Below are 21,612 nucleotides of genomic sequence, written 5' to 3' on the forward strand. Positions count from 1 at the left end.
CTCTGCAGAAACCTGAATCCCACCCTGAAGCCAGCGCCGGCCCTCACACATCGCATCACCCGAGTTACAGCCCTGGCTGGGGGCACAGGGCTGCGCCTTTCCATGTGTAAGGCTCTGGGCGATGGCCCTATCAGTACCTGCCTTGAGCCGCACCTAGGAGAGAGATATAGGGGTCTATTCATGAAGCAGAGAAGAGCCCCGTTTATCTGAAACCAGGACTCTTCTCTGCTTCGTGCTATTCGTGGGGCAAGTTTACCGTGGAGAAGTATATTACTGCTCCAGTGGCACCCCCGCTCCTTGCCTGCATCACATCACCATAATATTGTATGGTGAGTGCGATTCTGTTCCTCCCCTTGCAGTATAGATTAGTCAGCTGAGGATGGCTTATCTGTACCGCAAGCCAAACAGAGCAGGGAAGCTGCATACATCCCTGCTGTCTACCCTGCACCTGGTGCTGGCTCCACACCCCTTTTCCTAGTGTCATTTGCAGCAGGTCTGACGTGACCCGCTGCTCTCAGACACCAGCGCATGCACAGTAAGAATACAGGCATATCAGGATATGTCTGTCTTCTCACTGCGTACAGGGATCGCGGAGGGGCCGGACAGCACCCGAAGACGCCGGATAGGTAAGTGTACATGAATGGCTACTTCACTATATATCGCATCGATGTGATGCGATATATAGTTATATTCTTTAGTCGTCACTTCATGTTCTACATGAATTGACCCATTTTTGCAGCCTGTAACATGGCAGTTAGAAGCTGATTGGTTGGTACTTTATCTCTCTCCACTTTATCTCTCTCCAAGGCTTAGTACATCTCCCCCTTTAAACCCAAACTGGTGCCCTGATGGCTTGCTAAAGCTTTTTCTTTTTTTAATACCGTGCATCACAGTGCTCCAGCCCACAGTCCCACACCCTCTCCCTTCACTCTCCTGTGTGAAATGGCGCCCGATCACAAGGGAGGGACTTTTATATGCAAATCAAAACACTCGTGATCCAACGCCAGAAAGATGACATTTTGCCTTGTTTTGGGATCCGAACTCGGCGGGAAGACCCAAGCCCGGTCTACTTGTCGGTGTGTTCGGTTTGGGTGTGTTTGGTTTCTAGGAAAACTGAACCGCTCATCTCTAGTCGACAAATGTTTTTTTTTTTAGAATCTTTCATGATTTTTAGGGTTAGGATGAATGCTAGGTTTAGGTTTAGGCACTTGTCGGAGGATTAGGGTTAGGATGAATGCTAGGTTTAGGTTTAGGCACTTGTCGGAGGATTAGGGTTAGGCACTTGTCGGAGGAGTAGGGTTAGGATGAATGCTAAATTTAGGTTTAGGCACTTGTCGGAGGATTAGGGTTAGGCACTTGTCGGAGGAGTAGGGTTAGGATGAATGCTAAATTTAGGTTTAGGCACTTGTCGGAGGATTAGGGTTAGGCACTTGTCGGAGGATTAGGGTTAGGATGAATGCTAGGTTTAGGTTTAGGCACTTGTCGGAGGATTAGGGTTAGGCACTTGTCGGAGGAGTAGGGTTAGGATGAATGCTAAATTTAGGTTTAGGCACTTGTCGGAGGATTAGGGTTAGGCACTTGTCGGAGGATTAGGGTTAGGATGAATGCTAGGTTTAGGTTTAGGCACTTGTCGGAGGATTAGGGTTAGGAGGAATGCTAGGTTTAGGTTTAGGCACTTGTCGGAGGATTAGGGTTAGGATGAATGCTAGGTTTAGGTTTAGGCACTTGTCGGAGGATTAGGGTTAGGATGAATGCTAGGTTTAGGTTTAGGCACTTGTTGGAGGATTAGGGTTAGGATGAATGCTAGGTTTAGGTTTAGGCACTTGTCGGAGGATTAGGGTTAGGATGAATGCTAGGTTTAGGTTTAGGCACTAGTCGGAGGATTAGGGTTAGGCACTTGTCGGAGGATTAGGGTTAGGATGAATGCTAGGTTTAGGTTTAGGCACTTGTCGGAGGATTAGGGTTAGGATGAATGCTAGGTTTAGGTTTAGGCACTTGTCGGAGGATTAGGGTTAGGATGAATGCTAGGTTTAGGGTTAGGCACTTGTCGGAGGATTAGGGTTAGTATGAATGCTAGGTTTAGGTTTAGGCACTTGTCGGAGGATTAGGGTTAGGATTAGGCACTTGTCGGAGGATTAGGGTTAGGATGAATGCTAGGTTTAGGTTTAGGCACTTGTCGGAGGATTAGGGTTAGGATGAATGCTAGGTTTAGGTTTAGGCACTTGTCGGAGGATTAGGGTTAGGATGAATGCTAGGTTTAGGGTTAGGCACTTGTCGGAGGATTAGGGTTAGGATGAATGCTAGGTTTAGGTTTAGGCACTTGTCGGAGGATTAGGGTTAGGATGAATGCTAGGTTTAGGTTTAGGCACTTGTCGGAGGATTAGGGTTAGACTGCGGAAGGGGACGGATTAGGGTTAAAACAACAAAAAAATGTGTCGACCTTTTCTGTTTGGACCATTTCTGTTTCGCCTCGATGACAATTTGACCCTGTCGACCTTATTCCATGTCGGCCTCTTGACTGTTGACTATTTGACTCTGTCGACCTTTTGACCCTGTCGACAATCTGGTGTTGAATGTCTAGTTAGACACTATCAATCTTTTATACCACACACATATTTATTGCCAGTAATCCATGATTGAGCAAGTGAAGCCTTTAATGGATTAAAATAGCATGTATACAGGCGGTTGCTGGAGCAACATATGATGTCATTAGATTGGGAAAGCGATGCAATTAATTGCATCAATTAAGAGCTTTAGAAAAATTGCAAGTCCCTAACAGTTACCTGGAGACTGAGGGGAAAGTCAGGCTGACGGGATATAGCTCTTGCTGTATACTGTATGGTGAGTACACATATAATTAAACTGTTTAGTTATTTATAGAAAAATTATATCTAGCTGTAACATGTATCTGAGGGGCCAGTAGTCATAACTCTGATATTTTGCAGCTCTTAGACATTTTATAATGTTTATTTTGATGTCTGCAGACTTTAGACTACATATGTACTATAAAAAGTACACACGGTATACTCTAAATAAACAATTATACTACATAGCACAATGTTCTGATGCTGCCCTGGAATAATATTTAGTATTAAGATGAGTCACAGGGCGTAATAATATGTGACTCATCTTAAGGGAGTAATAATTTGTATTAATAGGACGCATTAAGGGAGTAATAATATGTAGTAATAGGAGGAGTTAGAGGGAGTAATATTATGTAGTGGTAGGAGGAGTTAGAGGGAGCAATGTGTAGTAGGAGGAGTTACAGGGAGTAATGATATGTAGTGGTAGGAGGAGTTACAGGGAGTAATAATGTGTAGTGATCGGCGGAGTTGCAGAGAGTAATAATATATCGTGATAGGAGGAGTTACAGGGAGTAATAATATGTAGTGGTAGGAGGAGTCACAGGGAGCAATATGTAGTAGGAGGAGTTACAGGGAGTAATAATATGTAGTGGCGTGATAACCAGAACCCACGATATCTGGTGGCTTAACAGTTTCCTTATATTCCCAAGCCTTTCAGAGAGGCAAGTACCCCTACTGTTCTGAGCTCCTAGTTTTACTAACAGATAATAATTGCAAGCATTACAAACAGCTTTGCTTTATCTCACAGGAACAGGATGAAAGATGTCTTCTTGTAACAACAATTTCCGGCAAGGAGTAGTAAATTAATACACTATACATTTCAGAATTTAGCATACACCAATCATATAATAGCATATAACATAGCATGCATAACAGTACTGTTAAAGAAATTCTATATTGAACAATATTAATTGGAGAATTAAACAATAAATATTTTAATACTGCAGTATTAACCAAACAGATAAATGTCTCTGGAGCCTAGACTCTATATGTTTCCTTTTTAGGCCCGTATTCAATTCAAAAAGTCAGTTTCCGCAATACTTTTTCGCCGATGACGTCATTTTCGCCTGTTTTGAGTTTCCTCCGTATTCAATTTGGAAGACTTTTCGCCTAGGCGGTAAGTCAATGCAATGTAATAGGCGAAAAAGTTTCACCTATGAATAGCAGGCGGAAAAAGTGTAGAATTGCAGTTTTGGGATACAACATTGCGGGAACCCTCGTGCAGCCTTAAGACAGTCCCCTAAAGGTAAACTGCATCAAAAAAAGTTGAAAAATATTGGGGACACCCCATAAAAATTATGTTTAATTTTGGAGGTAAAAAAAAAAAAAATAGGGGAACAAAGTGCCAAATTAAATAAGGTCGGGTCCCCATGTATGCGGCAGGTGTTTTCTTCATTGCAGGGACAAGCGGTAGGTGCAATTTTGCACATTTTTTAAAATAACTTTAGGGACTTAAAAAAATGCTTACCCCCATTTTCATGTACCCCAAATTTGATAGAAATAGTTATTTTCCCCCCAAAAAAAATCGAAGTGCTATTCTTTACCACTTCTTCATAGCCGCAAAATTGCACCTTGCGTGGCTATTACAAACCCAACTTCCTTCAGCAGGCAAAAATGGGGTACCCATAGTGATCCCCCATGTCTGGACATCTTTAGGGGGGTCCCAGGCATATTTCCCGAAAATTTCTGTTTTTTTTCGTAAATGGGGTGAAGGGTCATTTTAAAAAGGGATAATTTTTCAATTACCTCTAGCAGGAGAAAAAAAGTGCAGATTTGGAGTTTAGGGGTGCAGGCTTAAAAAAAATATCCTGCATCTTTGGGAATGCCCCCTTAAAACGAAATGTAAAAAAAAAATTGGAACACCCCGAATTTATTTTTCCAAATTTTGGGGTGAAAAAAAAAAAATAGGGAAACAAGATACCAAACCAACTAAATTAATTCTGGTGGGGTCCCCAAGTATGTGGCAGGTGTTCCGTTCATTGCGCAGAGTAGCGGCAGCTGTATTTTTGAAGAATTTTGAAAATTACCTTTAGGGACTTAAAAATATGCTCACCCCCATTTTCATGTACCCCAAATTTATTGGGACTACTTTTAAAAACGAAAAAAAAAACCTAAGTGCTCTTCTGCATCACTTCTTCAATGTCGGGAAAAATAACCAGCTGCCGCATCTACTTAGTCGACTTTCTTCTGCAGGCGAAAATGGGGGTACCCATAGTGATCCCCGAGGTCTGTACATCTTTAGGGGGGGTCCTACATTTATTTCCCGAAAATTCCCGTATTTTTTTGACGATCCAAGTTTCGACTGTTCCGATTCCGCCTACTTTGGAACTGAATACGGGGAATAGCGGGCACGCGCGCAATACTTTTACGCCTGGAAAACAGGCGAAGGAGGCGAAAAGTCCAGCAGGCGAAAAGTCTGGACTTTTCGCCTCAATTTGAATATGGGCCTTAGTCCTGTAATATTTTCGGCGTAATATTTAGCTGGAGTACTTAGCAGTAGCTGGTTTTAATGATTTAATGATACTTAAAGGAACTTCTATTACATATTATGGTAATGCTGAGGCTCTTTCAGAGGGTATGCAGTTATGAGACTGACAGTGGAATCCCGCCAAGGGATTTAACATAGGCGTCGAAATACCGATGCCTATGTTAATCCCGAGGCCGGAATGCCAAGGACGCCAGCCCGAACGAAGGTAAGTATGGGGCGCCCTTAGCGTTAGCCACTGGGGGGGTTAGGCAGGTCCGCCAAGATCCGTGCCGGGCTCGGGTAAAAGGGGGTATGGCCTAATCACAGGAGGCGTGGTCATGCCCCCTTAGGTAAAAAAAAAACAACCCCCCCTGGTGGTGCCTAACCCTAACACTTCTAGGAGGAGGGTTAGGGTTAGGCACCACCAGGGGGGGGTTGTTTTGACACCCGCCTGGGAGGGTTAGGTTTAGGGTGCAGGTAGGGGGGGTTAGATTTAAGCACCCCTGGGGGGAGGTTAGGGTTAGGCACCACAGCTCAGTGTAAAGTTCAATTTGTCCTTAAAGATGAAGATACAGGTGCTTAGATTATAGCTTTCTATCATATCTGTGAGATTGACAGCTCTCTCTCTCTATCCTACCACCTCCTACACTGATAAGAATGTATCTGCTGAGAGGAGTATAGGGTGGCAACTTGAAGTCTACATATAACATAGACTTGCAGAGTTCAGGATACAAAGTTGTGCTCATCACTCCTGCGCTGCTCCTGAGGTGGGTCTGATTTAGAGCTGCACACACTGCACAATCCTGATGTTCATGTAATTGAGCGATTTATTGCTACTGCTATGAAAAATTCTTAAAAACTCCTACAGCTCATGTGCCTAATGGGAAATTCACCACCAGGTACTACAATGTGTCATAATATGTATTGGCGGCACTGTGGGTATAATGTGAACTAGGGCACTACTATGGGGCACAAAATGATCGAGGGTACTACTGTGGGGCACAAAATTAACTAGAGCAATACTATGGGGCATAAAATTAACTACGGCAAAACTATGGGGCATAAAATGAGCAACCAATGTAAAGAGAGGTGACTCTCTAGAAGCATTGGGGCAGGGGCCCCTACAAAATGTTGCTATGTATCTCAAAGTGTCCTGGCTGTGCCTGACACCTAGGCTTGTTAGGGCAACCAGCCCTCTTTAGGCACCAGGGGAAGTGGTGCTGGCCGCAAGTGATCAACTTATTGTGTTGGAACTGCCACCACTCGTGGGTTTACTCTGGGATGTGACATGGGTTTAGGTGGTTTATCTTTTATGGTCAGAAAATGTTTAGTTCAGTGGTTCTCAAACTCTGTCCTCAGGACCCCACACAGGTCACGTTTTCCAGGTCACCCAGCAGATGCACAGGTGTATTCATTACTCACCGACACATGTGGAGCTAATCATTTAACTTGTGAGGATACCTGGAAAACATGCACTGTTTGGGGTCCCGAGGACAGAGTTTGAGAACCTGTGGTTTAGTTGTTTTGGGCAGGACACTAGCAGCAGCATTGAGTTAGACAGGGTAAGACTTGAAGTGCAATACTGGGACAGGCAAGTTATCTGAACAGGCAGAAATCAGGGTTATCCAGTAACTACAGGTTCAGGGCAAGAGAGAGAGAAATCTGTTGAGCAGGCTGAGGTCGGACGAACAGGCATCAGGCAGATAAACAAAACAGATATCCCACAAGTAGTATGTAATATAACAAGCCCTCAGTTTGCTGACTTCCTGCCTTAAATACCCAAAATCTAGAAAGTCAGAAAACCAAGGAAGACTTTCAGGGAGTAATAAAAGGAGGTATAGGGAGTATTAATGCAGAGTAATAGCTGAGTTATAGGGAGTATTAAGGTTGTGCAATAAGAGTAGGTATAGGGAGTATTTATGTGGAGTAATAAGTTAAGGTAATGGGGAGTATTTATGTGGAGCGATACTATAGGGAATATTTATGTGGAGCAATAAGAGGAGGTATAGAGAGTATTAATGTAGAGCAATAACAGGAAGTATAAGGAGTATTAATGTTGAGCAATAAGAGGAGGTATACAGAGTATTTATGTGGAGTAATAACATAAGGTATATGGAGTATTTATGTTGAGCAATAAGAGGAAGTATTGGTGGTATTAATGTGAAGCAATAAGAGTAGGTATAGAGAGTATTAATGTAGGGCAATAAATGCAGGTATAGGGAGTATTAACGTGGAGCAATAAGAAGAAGTATAGGGTATAATAATGTGGAGCAATAAGAGGAGGTATAGGGAGTATTAATGTGGAGTAATAAGAGAATGTATAGGGAGTAATAAGAGGAGGTATAGGGAGTATTAATGTGGACTAATAAGAGAATGTATAGGGAGTAATAAGAGGAGGTATAGGGAGTCATGTCATACTTGCCGACATTCAGTTCCCTCCTTCCGGGAGGGAGCTGAATGTCAGCTTACAGCGGGGGGCGTGGCCGGGTGATAGTGACAATTTGGGGGATGTGCCGAGGGCATGACTGCGAGATTGCGACATCGTGGCCCCGCCCCCTCTTCCCAATGCCGGAATAAATGGCGTTGTAAAGCAGGGGGCGGGGTCACGATGACGTGATTCAGCACGAATCGCGTCACCGTGGCCCCCCTTCCGCTGCGGGGGTTTCTGTATTTTTGTGTTTCGATATTCGGGAGGCTCCCGGCCAAATCGGGAGGGTAAGCAAGCCTGAGTTATGTGGAGTAATAAGATAAGGTATAGGGAGTATTTATGTGGAGCAATAAGAGAAAGTATATGTAGTATTAAGGTGGAACAATAAGAGGATATATCAGGAGTATTAATGTGGAGCAATGAGTGTAAGTATACGGAGTATTAATGTGAGTAATAATATGTGTTATAAGGCAGTAATAAGGGATGTATAGGGAGTATTAATGTAGAGCAATAAGATGAGGTATAGGGAGTAATACAAGCAGATATAGGGAGTATTAATATGGAGTAATAAGAGGAGGTATGGGGAGTAATATGAGAAGGTGAAGTGAGTATTAATGTGGAGTAATAAAAGGAGGTATAGGGAGTAATATGTGAAAGTATAGGGAGTATTAATGTGGAGTAATAAGAGGAGGTATAGGGAGTAATATGTGAAGGTATAGTGAGTATTACTGTGGAGTAATAAGAGGAGGTATAGGGAGTCATGTCATACTTGCCGACATTCAGTTCCCTCCTTCCGGGAGGGAGCTGAATGTCAGCTTACAGCGGGGGGCGTGGCCGGGAGATTGCGACAATTTGGGGGATGTGCCGAGGGCATGACTGCGAGATTGCGACATCGCTGCCCCGCCCCCCCTTCCCAATGCCGTTTTAAATGGCGTTGAAAAGCAGGGGGAAGGGTCACGATGACCCGATTCAGCACGAATCGCGTCACCGTGGCCCCCTTTCCACTGCGGGGGTTTCTGTATTTTTGTGTTTCGATATTCGGGAGGCTCCCGGCCAAATCGGGAGGGTAAGCAAGCCTGAGTTATGTGGAGTAATAAGATAAGGTATAGGGAGTATTTATGTGGAGCATAAAAGAAAGTATATGTAGTATTAAGGTGGAACAATAAGAGGATGTATCAGGAGTATTAATGTGGAGCAATAAGAGGAAGTATAGGGAGTATTCATGTGGAACAATGAGTGTAAGTATACGGAGTATTAATGTGAGTAATAATATGTGTTATAGGCAGTAATAAGGGATGTATAGGGAGTATTAATGTAGAGCAATAAAAGGAGGTATAGGGAGTAATATGTGAAACTATAGGGAGTATTAATGTGGAGTAATAAGAGGAGGTATAGGGAGTAATATGTGAAGGTATAGTGAGTATTACTGTGGAGTAATAAGAGGAGGTATAGGGAGTATTAATGTGGAGTAATAAGAGAATGTATAGGGAGTAATAAGAGGAGGTATAGGGTTTATTAATGTGGAGTAATAAGAGGAGGTATAGGGAGTCATGTCATACTTGCCGACATTCAGTTCCCTCCTTCCGGGAGGGAGCTGAATGTCAGCTTACAGCGGGGGGCGTGGCCGGGTGATAGTGACAATTTGGGGGATGTGCCGAGGGCGTCACTGCGAGATTGCAACATCGCGGCCCCGCCCCCTCTTCCCAATGCCGGAATAAATGGCGTTGTAAAGCAAGGGGCGGGGTCACGATGACGCGATTCAGCACCAATCGCGTCACCGTGGCCCCCCTTCCGCTGCGGGGGTTTCTGTATTTTTGTGTTTCGATATTCGGGAGGCTCCCGGCCAAATTGGGAGAGTAAGCAAGCCTGAGTTATGTGGAGTAATAAGATAAGGTATAGGGAGTATTTATGTGGAGCACTAAGAGAAAGTATATGTAGTATTAAGGTGGAACAATAAGAGGATGTATCAGGAGTATTAATGTGGAGCAATAAGAGGAAGTATAGGGAGTATTCATGTGGAACAATGAGTGTAAGTATACAGAGTATTAATGTGAGTAATAATATGTGTTATAGGCAGTAATAAGGGATGTATAGGGAGTATTACTGTAGAGCAATAAGAGGAGGTATAGGGAGTAATACAAGCAGGTATAGGGAGTATTAAAATGGAGTAATAAGAGGAGGTATGGGGAGTAATATGAGAAGATGAAGTGAGTATTAATGTGGAGTAATAAAAGGAGGTATAGGGAGTAATATGTGAAAGTATAGGGAGTATTAATGTGGAGTAATAAGAGGAGGTATAGGGAGTATTAATGTGGAGTAATAAGAGGAGGTATAGTGAGTATTACTGTGGAGTAATAAGAGGAGGTATAGGGAGTATTAATGTGGAGTAATAAGAAAATGTATAGGGAATAATAAGAGGAGGTATAGGGTTTATTAATATGGAGTAATAAGAGGAGGTATAGGGAGTAATATGTGAAGGTATAGTGATTATTACTGTGGAGTAATAAGAGCAGGTATAGAGAGTAATAAGAGGAGGTATAGTGAGTATTAATGTGGAGCAATAAGAGGAGGTATAGTGAGTATTAATGTGGAGTAATAAGAGGAGGTATATGGAGTATGTGGAGCAATAAGAGGCCGTATAGGGAGTGTAAGTAGGAACAGCAGGTCCTCCCTCTGACCATACAATACACCAGTAATTTCTCCCTGTGAACAGAATGTTGTTTTGAGTCAGGAGTTCTGCTCTATATCTCCCTGATCTCTAACTGATTATCCAGGTCATGTCTGGACAGGAGTGTTTGCTCAGTGCTGCTTTAGTTTATCATGTGCTCAGCTATTATTAACCATTCATATTTTACCCTTTACCTACACCAATTAAACTGTAATTCCACTTTTAAAACAAGGGCTTTAAAAATAATCCCCCTTTTCTTAAATAACACCGTCCCTGGCATAAAGCCCCTTCCTCTGCTCCTTTATGCATCCCTGATGACAAGGTTCCGAAGCAGAACTAGATTTGCAGAGCACAGAGTAATGTCGGACATGTCTGCTGCTGTGTTTTACGGTCATTTTAATCCAAGTAGAGAATATGGAGGCCGACTCGATTTTATTGCTCTGAAACTCAGGTCTTCTCTCAAGTGAAACAAATGAATCAGAGGTCCTCATCTGTGCAGAGAAAGGGAATACAAAGGGATCACACCATAGCCAGGCAAAGAGGGAGAGGATCAATTTAAATTCATTGACCTTGCTGGTTGGATTGCGCCAGCATGTATCCCCAGATACAGATCATGTAAAATGGTAAATTGAGCCTTACTGCTTCAGGCCAGTTTACTTGATAAACTGCGTCAATAACTGTTTTTGTTTTTTTTAGTGCTGCTGTAAGTGAAGATTAAAAAAAATAAAACACCCCGATCATCGCATTTTGACAAGTAGCGGCTTTAGGGGCACATTTATCAATGAGTTATATCATACGCAACAAGTTTTAAAACTCGTTGCGTATGATAAATGGTGCTCCAGCCAATCATTTCCCAAATGTCATTTTTCAAACAGATGACAGTTAGGAGCTGATTGGCTGGAGCACCATTATCATACGCAACAAGTTTTAAAACTTGTTACGTATCATAAAACTTGTTGATAAATAGTTAGGAACAAACATGTCAGTTATTTAATGTGTATATTACTTTACTCAGAAATACCTCAATACATATTGTTTTCGAACACTGATATTACTTGCTCCTTAAATTAAGAACACTCTGCTCTGGATTGGCGCTAAAAAAGCTTCCGCAAAATGGAGACAGTAACATTTTTAGTCTTTCTTGTCAGTCAACTGAACAGTTTTGATAAATGTATATTTTACCATGTCTAAATATATTTTGGGCTTTGTGAGACAGTGGGGGATCTTCCCAAAATCATGGTGTAGGCAATTATGGTTTGGGGGAGGGAGGGACAGAGGGCCTGATTCAGAGCCGGACACTCTGACCAGAGCGCTCGCTCTGAAACAGGGCCCTCCTACCTTAAAATAGAGCGGCCTCTTGGACGCTCGCATAGCTGTGGGTTACCACCCACAGCTTATGCGAGCGTCCATGATGATGGTCGCGATGGTCAAGACCATCGCGACCATCAGGCTTGCGACGAGATCCTGCGGTAGGGTCTCGCTGCCGCAAGCCCTGGACTGATTTTGGCTCTATCACTAGTGATGTCAGTGGGGCCGGACCCAGACGGTAGGCGTTCCCATGGGAACGCCTCTGTCTGCCAGCCACGCCCACCAAAGAGGGCGTGCTGTCACTCACCATCGACAGCATGCCCCCTTTGGTGCGAGACCCATAACGACAGCTTGGCTGTCGCTATGCGGGTCTCGCGCATGCGCACGACGGAGCTCCCTCCGTCGTGCGCATGCGCATTAGGGCACCATCGACCCGCTTGCGAGCGTCCTGCGCTCGCGAGCAGGTCTGAATTAGGCCCAGAGACACCAGTTAGACAGGGAGCTAATAAAATGGCTGCCTCCATTTTCTGTGAAGTAACAATCACACTTTAAATGCCTACATTTTCCCTTAATCAGGAGTCTTGCATTTTACAGAGGCCATTGTGCTAATCAAATCCACCTTTCACACAGCCAAGAATTTCCTTTCTACTATTGGGACTTCCCCAATGTACTAAACACACCTATGTGGGTGCCAAATATCTGCGCTCTATTTATTGACATAAAGGCTTAGTTGTCACAGTACAAGTGACACATGACAAATCTCCCTCCTCCAGGTATACACAAAGCTCTATAGCCAGAGCCGTTAACAAAGGTATTTACCTGGAGCCCGTACCTCCCAACACAGCTCTGCCGCCATCAGTTGACAAGTGACTGAGGAGGGACTCACAGAGCACCATGACATCTAAGGGCAGCATGAAGAGAGCGTCTGTGGTCAGTGTTAGGCTGGTCGGTAATGGAGATACCATGGAGAAATCGGTGCAGAGACTGGTAAGGAACCTCTCTGAACTCTAACATTATCCTAAGTACAGGCTCATTGGAGCTGTTGCAGAGTTGAACGTATACTTGATTGATGCACATATCTGGTGTGCTATCGCACTGCGCATGCTCTAAAACCAAGTGTAAGTAAGTACAAGCGATGCAGAGTCGTACTCATTTTGATTGCATTTCTGCTTGCAACTTAAACTGCGTCATTGGGCTGTAATGTGAGCAGTGAGGGGGTGTATACAGAATTGCAGGATTTGCAGTGTTGGAGGTAAACGGAAATCTGTCTGTTTTTAGATCTCTTGCACCATGTATAGGCTGGTTTCATAGCCATCATCAGAGTGTCTTTGTCAGGGCAGGGCCGTCAAGAGCGGAATAGGGCCTGGGTACTAAAGGGTGTAGCCAGATCTGGGAGGCGTGGTTATGCCCCCTCCAAAAAAAAAATACAATGTACTGTGCGCTACCAAGGAGGAAATGTGTTTTCCTCAGCAGCACTGCAAAGGGGACAATGTACCTCTTGGTAGCTGACCCAGGACCCCACCAGGCCCCTCCAACAATCAGTACCCACTCCTGGCCAGGCTTGCCTACCCTCCCGATTTGGCCGGGAGCCTCCCGAATATCATGTGCTGCTCCCGGCCCCCCATAAAGGCAGGCAAGCCTCCCGATGGGCACCGACCCGTCTGCCCCCCCCCCCCGCACTAATTATAGAATTGCGTCATTGTGTCCCCGCCCCCTGCTTCACAATGACTTTCATTTCAGCATTGTGGAGAGGGGGCGGGGCCACCATGACGCAATCGCGCCCCCCGTCCCCAATGCAGTGTCATTGTCCGGCCACGCCCCCCGCTGCATACAGGCATTCAGCTCCCTCCTGGAAGGAGGAAGCTGAATGTCGGCAAGTATGATCCTGGCCCTTGTACAAGCCCTACCCTAGGCGCAGGAGATTAATCTGAGATCAGACAGATCTGTGTGTACGCACAACTTAACATAGTCCGCAGTTCCATCTACACATCCTCAACTCATCCCGGCTAAACTTAGTGATCACACTGCGCTGTATAATGATACTTTGGGGGAGATATCATGTTACAGGCTGTGTTTAAAAATGACAGTTAGGACATACTTACCTACTCTCCCGAATCAGCCGGGAGCCTCACGAAAATCAGGTGCCGCTCCCGGCCCCCGGGAAAATTAGGCAAGCCTCCCGACAGGTCGCCCCTCCCCCCCGTGACTTCTAGACAAACCCCAGCAGCAAGGGGCGATGAGATGATTCGCTCTGAATTGTGACATCATGACCCCGTCCCCTGCTTCACAATGTCGATAATCTCAATGGCGTGATTCAGTGGCCACACCCCGGCACCACCCCCATTACCGGGTAATATGCCCGGCTACAGCCCCTTGCAGAGCCACGCCCCCCTGCTTGGCCGACCTGACTGCCCCCTACTGGAGGGGGGTGCCAGAATGTCGGCAAGCATGAGTTAGGAGCTGAGTGGTTGGCAGTTTATAACTCTCCAATTTATCACTTTCCAGAGCTTAGTACATCTGCCCCTGAGTATCTATACACTGCACTGTATAATTGTACTGGGTATCTATACACTGGTATATACTGCTGACTCTCCTGCAATGGCCCCCAGCAAGAGAGGGCAAGCCTCCAGTTCCGGCCGCCAAAGTAGAAAAATCCCTCCCTACTTGTGCTGAATCGGTTTATCTTTGCCCTGCCCCCTGCTTTACACTGCCGGAAATATCAGCATTGTATAGCTGGGGGCGGTACCATAATGATGCAATCGCTCCACCGCACCCCACACACTGCCCACAATTGCTGCCTTCATGCCCCCTGCAGCGCCAACCTTGCTGCCCCTTCCCAGAGGGGGCAGCCAGAAAGTCATCTTATATGCACTGATAGTAATCACACTGCACTGTATAATGTTACTGAGTATCTTTACACTGATAGTGATCACACTGCACTGTATAATGATACTGAGTATACACTGATAGTGATCACACTGCACTGTATAATGATACTGAGTATACACTGATAGTGATCACACTGCACTGTATAATGATACTGAGAATCTATACACTGATAGTGATCACACTGCGCAGTACAATGATACTGAGTATACACTAGGGGTGAGCGGGTTCGGATTTCTGAAATCCGAACCCCCCCGAGCCCCCCAGATCCGAGTCCGATCCGAGTCAGGCTCGACTTTTCCCGCCTGACTCGGATCTGAAATCGAGGCAAAACGTCATCATCCCGCCTTCCGAGTCTCGCGGGTTTTGGATCCTATATAAGGTACCCGCGTCGGCGCCATTTTCTCACTCGGCTGTGGACAGTGAAGAGGGAGGGTGGGAGTTAGGGCTGTGTAGTGTAGTGTAGTGTAGTGTAGTGCTGCTGTTGTCCACTACTTCAAAGTCCATAGGGGCTGGCTGTGTTGTGCTGTGCTGCTGTTGTTAATAGGGGCTGTGTCCACTACTTCAAAGTCCATAGGGGCTGGCTGGACTGTGTTGTGCAGTCAGTTCTCCATAGGGGCTGTGTCCACTCCAAAGTCCTGTGCAGTGTCCCAGTCCTAAAGGAGTGCTGTAGTGTTGTCCAGGGGGTGCTCTGTCCATCAGGGGTGCTCCCCCCAAGTGCTAAAAAAATAATATATTTTCTGTGTTTGTGAATTGTGTGCGCAGTAGCCGCACGTGCATCAACAAAGTAGTGCCAAGCGTGCGCCTGTGTCATAAGTAAAGGGCCGGCTGGCTTGACCGTTAAAGGGTGCTGTAACCCCCGAAAGTACACTCCAGTCCAAACAAAAAAAAAATTATTTTCTGTGTTTGTGAATTGTGTGCGCAGTAGCCGCACGTGCATCAACAAAGTAGTGCCAAGCGTGCGCCTGTGTCATAAGTAAAGGGCCGGCTGGCTTGACCGTTAAGGGTGCTGTAACCCCCGAAAGTACACTCCAGTCCAAACCAAAAAAAAAATTATTTTCTGTGTTTGTGAATTGTGTGCGCAGTAGCCGCACGTGCATCAACAAAGTAGTGCCAAGCGTGCGCCTGTGTCATAAGTAAAGGGCCGGCTGGCTTGACCGTTAAGGGTGCTGTAACCCCCGAAAGTACACTCCAGTCCAAACCAAATAAAAAATTATTTTCTGTGTTTGTGAATTGTGTGCGCAGTAGCCGCACGTGCATCAACAAAGTAGTGCCAAGCGTGCACCTGTGTCATAAGTAAAGGGCCGGCTGGCTTGACCGTTAAGGGTGCTGTAACCCCCGAAAGTACACTCCAGTCCAAACCAAAAAAAAAATTATTTTCTGTGTTTGTGAATTGTGTGCGCAGTAGCCGCACGTGCATCAACAAAGTAGTGCCAAGCGTGCGCCTGTGTCATAAGTAAAGGGCCGGCTGGCTTGACCGTTAAAGGGTGCTGTAACCCCCAAAGTACACTCCAGTCCAAACCAAAAAAAAAATTATTTTCTGTGTTTGTGAATTGTGTGCGCAGTAGCCGCACGTGCATCAACAAAGTAGTGCCAAGCGTGCGCCTGTGTCATAAGTAAAGGGCCGGCTGGCTTGACCGTTAAAGGGTGCTGTAACCCCCGAAAGTACACTCCAGTCCAAACCAAAAAAAAATTATTTTCTGTGTTTGTGAATTGTGTGCGCAGTAGCCGCACGTGCATCAACAAAGTAGTGCCAAGCGTGCACCTGTGTCATAAGTAAAGGGCCGGCTGGCTTGACCGTTAAGGGTGCTGTAACCCCCGAAAGTACACTCCAGTCCAAACCAAAAAAAAAATTATTTTCTGTGTTTGTGAATTGTGTGCGCAGTAGCCGCACGTGCATCAACAAAGTAGTGCCAAGCGTGCGCCTGTGTCATAAGTAAAGGGCCGGCTGGCTTGACCGTTAAAGGGTGCTGTAACCCCCAAAGTACACTCCAGTCCAAACCAAAAAAAAAATTATTTTCTGTGTTTGTGAATTGTGTGCGCAGTAGCCGCACGTGCATCAACAAAGTAGTGCCAAGCGTGCGCCTGTGTCATAAGTAAAGGGCCGGCTGGCTTGACCGTTAAAGGGTGCTGTAACCCCCGAAAGTACACTCCAGTCCAAACCAAAAAAAAATTATTTTCTGTGTTTGTGAATTGTGTGCGCAGTAGCCGCACGTGCATCAACAAAGTAGTGCCAAGCGTGCGCCTGTGTCATAAGTAAAGGGCCGGCTGGCTTGACCGTTAAAGGGTGCTGTAACCCCCGAAAGTACACTCCAGTCCAAACCAAAAAAAAATAATTTTCTGTGTTTGTGAATTGTGTGCGCAGTAGCCGCACGTGCATCAACAAAGTAGTGCCAAGCGTGCGCCTGTGTCATAAGTAAAGGGCCGGCTGGCTTGACCGTTAAAGGGTGCTGTAACCCCCGAAAGTACACTCCAGTCCAAACCAAAAAAAAATTATTTTCTGTGTTTGTGAATTGTGTGCGCAGTAGCCGCACGTGCATCAACAAAGTAGTGCCAAGCGTGCACCTGTGTCATAAGTAAAGGGCCGGCTGGCTTGACCGTTAAGGGTGCTGTAACCCCCGAAAGTACACTCCAGTCCAAACCAAAAAAAAAATTATTTTCTGTGTTTGTGAATTGTGTGCGCAGTAGCCGCACGTGCATCAACAAAGTAGTGCCAAGCGTGCGCCTGTGTCATAAGTAAAGGGCCGGCTGGCTTGACCGTTAAAGGGTGCTGTAACCCCCAAAGTACACTCCAGTCCAAACCAAAAAAAAAATTATTTTCTGTGTTTGTCAATTGTGTGCGCAGTAGCCGCACGTGCATCAACAAAGTAGTGCCAAGCGTGCGCCTGTGTCATAAGTAAAGGGCCGGCTGGCTTGACCGTTAAGGGTGCTGTAACCCCCGAAAGTACACTCCAGTCCAAACCAAAAAAAAAATTATTTTCTGTGTTTGTGAATTGTGTGCGCAGTAGCCGCACGTGCATCAACAAAGTAGTGCCAAGCGTGCGCCTGTGTCATAAGTAAAGGGCCGGCTGGCTTGACCGTTAAAGGGTGCTGTAACCCCCAAAGTACACTCCAGTCCAAACCAAAAAAAAAATTATTTTCTGTGTTTGTGAATTGTGTGCGCAGTAGCCGCACGTGCATCAACAAAGTAGTGCCAAGCGTGCGCCTGTGTCATAAGTAAAGGGCCGGCTGGCTTGACCATTAAAGGGTGCTGTAACCCCCGAAAGTACACTCCAGTCCAAACCAAAAAAAAATTATTTTCTGTGTTTGTGAATTGTGTGCGCAGTAGCCGCACGTGCATCAACAAAGTAGTGCCAAGCGTGCACCTGTGTCATAAGTAAAGGGCCGGCTGGCTTGACCGTTAAGGGTGCTGTAACCCCCGAAAGTACACTCCAGTCCAAACCAAAAAAAAAATTATTTTCTGTGTTTGTGAATTGTGTGCGCAGTAGCCGCACGTGCATCAACAAAGTAGTGCCAAGCGTGCGCCTGTGTCATAAGTAAAGGGCCGGCTGGCTTGACCGTTAAAGGGTGCTGTAACCCCCAAAGTACACTCCAGTCCAAACCAAAAAAAAAATTATTTTCTGTGTTTGTCAATTGTGTGCGCAGTAGCCGTACGTGCATCAACAAAGTAGTGCCAAGCGTGCGCCTGTGTCATAAGTAAAGGGCCGGCTGGCTTGACCGTTAAAGGGTGCTGTAACCCCCGAAAGTACACTCCAGTCCAAACCAAAAAAAAATTATTTTCTGTGTTTGTGAATTGTGTGCGCAGTAGCCGCACGTGCATCAACAAAGTAGTGCCAAGCGTGCACCTGTGTCATAAGTAAAGGGCCGGCTGGCTTGACCGTTAAGGGTGCTGTAACCCCCGAAAGTACACTCCAGTCCAAACCAAAAAAAAAATTATTTTCTGTGTTTGTGAATTGTGTGCGCAGTAGCCGCACGTGCATCAACAAAGTAGTGCCAAGCGTGCGCCTGTGTCATAAGTAAAGGGCCGGCTGGCTTGACCGTTAAAGGGTGCTGTAACCCCCAAAGTACACTCCAGTCCAAACCAAAAAAAAATATATTTTCTGTGTTTGTGAATTGTGTGCGCAGTAGCCGCACGTGCATCAACAAAGTAGTGCCAAGCGTGCGCCTGTGTCATAAGTAAAGGGCCGGCTGGCTTGACCGTTAAAGGGTGCTGTAACCCCCGAAAGTACACTCCAGTCCAAACCAAAAAAAAATTATTTTCTGTGTTTGTGAATTGTGTGCGCAGTAGCCGCACGTGCATCAACAAAGTAGTGCCAAGCGTGCGCCTGTGTCATAAGTAAAGGGCCGGCTGGCTTGACCGTTAAAGGGTGCTGTAACCCCCGAAAGTACACTCCAGTCCAAACCAAAAAAAAATTATTTTCTGTGTTTGTGAATTGTGTGCGCAGTAGCCGCACGTGCATCAACAAAGTAGTGCCAAGCGTGCACCTGTGTCATAAGTAAAGGGCCGGCTGGCTTGACCGTTAAGGGTGCTGTAACCCCCGAAAGTACACTCCAGTCCAAACCAAAAAAAAAATTATTTTCTGTGTTTGTGAATTGTGTGCGCAGTAGCCGCACGTGCATCAACAAAGTAGTGCCAAGCGTGCGCCTGTGTCATAAGTAAAGGGCCGGCTGGCTTGACCGTTAAAGGGTGCTGTAACCCCCAAAGTACACTCCAGTCCAAACCAAAAAAAAAATTATTTTCTGTGTTTGTGAATTGTGTGCGCAGTAGCCGCACGTGCATCAACAAAGTAGTGCCAAGCGTGCGCCTGTGTCATAAGTAAAGGGCCGGCTGGCTTGACCGCTAAGGGTGCTGTAACCCCCGAAAGTACACTCCAGTCCAAACCAAAAAAAAATTATTTTCTGTGTTTGTGAATTGTGTGCGCAGTAGCCGCACGTGCATCAACAAAGTAGTGCCAAGCGTGCGCCTGTGTCATAAGTAAAGGGCCGGCTGGCTTGACCGTTAAAGGGTGCTGTAACCCACAAAGTACACTCCAGTCCAAACCAAAAAAAAAATTATTTTCTGTGTTTAGCCGCACGTATATATCAAATCGATATAACATAAATGGAGGACCAAACTTTCTCCGATAAAAATAAAATAGAGAAAGATCAAGAACCACTTCCTCCTAGTGCTGAAGCTGCTGCCACTAGTCATGACATAGACGATAACATGCCATCAACGTCGTCTGCCAAGGCCGATGCCCAATGTCATAGTAGAGGGCACATACAATCCCAAATGGCAAAGTTCAGGAAAATGACCTTGAAAAAGACATTTAAATCAGCTGAAGAGAAACGTAAACTTGCCAATATGCCATTTACGACACGGAGTGGCAAGGAACGGCTAAGGTCGATCCCTAGTATGTTCATGACTAGTGGTTCAGCTTCACATGACGATGGAAGCCCTCCTCCCACTAAAAAAATCAAAAGAGTTAAGCTGGCAAAAGCACAGCGAAGAACTGTGCTTTCTAAGAAGATATCACAAATCCCCAAGGAGAGTCCAAGTGTGGTGGTGGTTGCGATGCCTGACCTTCCCAGCACTGGACGGGAAGAGGTGGCTCTTTCCACCATTTGCACGCCCCCTGCAAGTGCTGAAAGGAGCACCCACAGTCCACTTGCTGATATGCAAATTGAAGATGTCACTGTTGAAGTACAACAGGATGAGGATACTGGTGTAGCTGGCGCTGAGGAGGAAGTTGGCGAGGAGGATTCTGATGGTGATGTGGTTTGTTTAAATCAGGCTCCGGGGGAGACAGTTGTTGTCCGTGGGATGAAAAAGCCCATCACGGTCATGCCTGGGCAGAAGACCAAACATTCCACCTCTTTGGTCTGGCAATATTTCTATCCAAATCCGGACAACAACTGTCTTGCCATATGTACCATATGTAAAGGTGAAATAAGTAGGGGTAGGGACGTCAACCACCTAGGAACATCCTCCCTTATACGGCACCTGCAGCGCGTTCATAAAAAGTTACTGTCAAGTTCAGAAACTTTGGCTAAGACCGTAAGCAGTCCAGGGACACCTAAATCCCGTTGTCCTGTTGTATCCAAGCGCCTGCAAACCACACCGTCAACTCCCTCCTCGTCAATTTCCTCCTTAGTCAGGATCGGAAGTAGTCCTGCAGGCCATGTCACTGGCATGACTGACTCTCCTATCCGGGATTCCTCTGGAGGATCCTGCATTGCTACACCTACTGCTGCCGCTGCTGCTGTTGCTGCTGCTGGGAGTCGTTCATCATCCCAGAGAGGAAGTAGGAACACCACTACTTTTACTAAACAATTGACCCTCCAACAGTCCTTAGCGAGGAGGATGAAGTACGACAGCAGTCATCCTGAAGCAAAACGTATAACTGAGGCCTTGACTGCTATGTTGGTGTTAGACGTGCGTCCGGTATCCGCCATTAGTGCAGTGGGATTTAGACAATTGATGGAGGTAGTGTGTCCCCGGTTCCAAATCCCGTCTAGATTCCACTTCACTAGGCAGGCGATACCGAGACTGTACAGAAACGTCAGAAAAAGTGTCCTCAGTGTCCTGAAAAATGCCGTTGTACACAATGTCCACTTAACCACGGACATGTGGACAAGTGGAACAGGACAGACTAAGGACTATATGACTGTGACAGCCCACTGGGTAGATGTATCACCTTACGCAGCAACAGCAGCAGCGTCACCAGTAGCAGCATCTCAGAAATGCCAGCTCGTTACAAGGCAGGCTACGCTGTGTATCACCGGTTTCAGTAAGAGGCACACCGCCAACAACCTCTTAGAGAAACTGAGGGAAATCATCGCCCAGTGGCTTACCCCACTTAGACTCTCCTGGGGATTTGTGATATCTGACAACGCCACCAATATTGTGCGGGCATTACATCTGGGCAAATTCCAGCACGTCCCATGTTTTGCTCACACAATAAACTTGGTGGTGCAGAATTTTCTGAAAAGCGACAGGGGCGTGCAGGAG

The 21,612-nt window shown here is 45.8% G+C and overlaps 1 protein-coding gene across 1 annotated transcript in view; it reads left to right on the top strand.

Moving 5' to 3' along the window:
- The first annotated feature begins 12,479 nt into the window (after window positions 1-12,479).
- The window catches only part of LOC148453407 (dynein light chain Tctex-type protein 2B-like), a 48,276-nt gene continuing 39,143 nt past the window's right edge, over window positions 12,480-21,612 (top strand). Inside the window, exon 1 of the mRNA XM_088462157.1 lies at window positions 12,480-12,722. Within this exon, the coding sequence (XP_088318283.1) occupies window positions 12,630-12,722 (93 nt within the window). The 5' untranslated portion in view covers window positions 12,480-12,629. The remainder of the gene's footprint in view (window positions 12,723-21,612) is intronic.

Source organism: Taudactylus pleione, unplaced genomic scaffold (genome assembly GCF_031769625.1).
Source record: "Taudactylus pleione unplaced genomic scaffold, aTauple2 ptg001161l, whole genome shotgun sequence".
Classification (NCBI taxonomy): domain Eukaryota; kingdom Metazoa; phylum Chordata; class Amphibia; order Anura; family Myobatrachidae; genus Taudactylus; species Taudactylus pleione.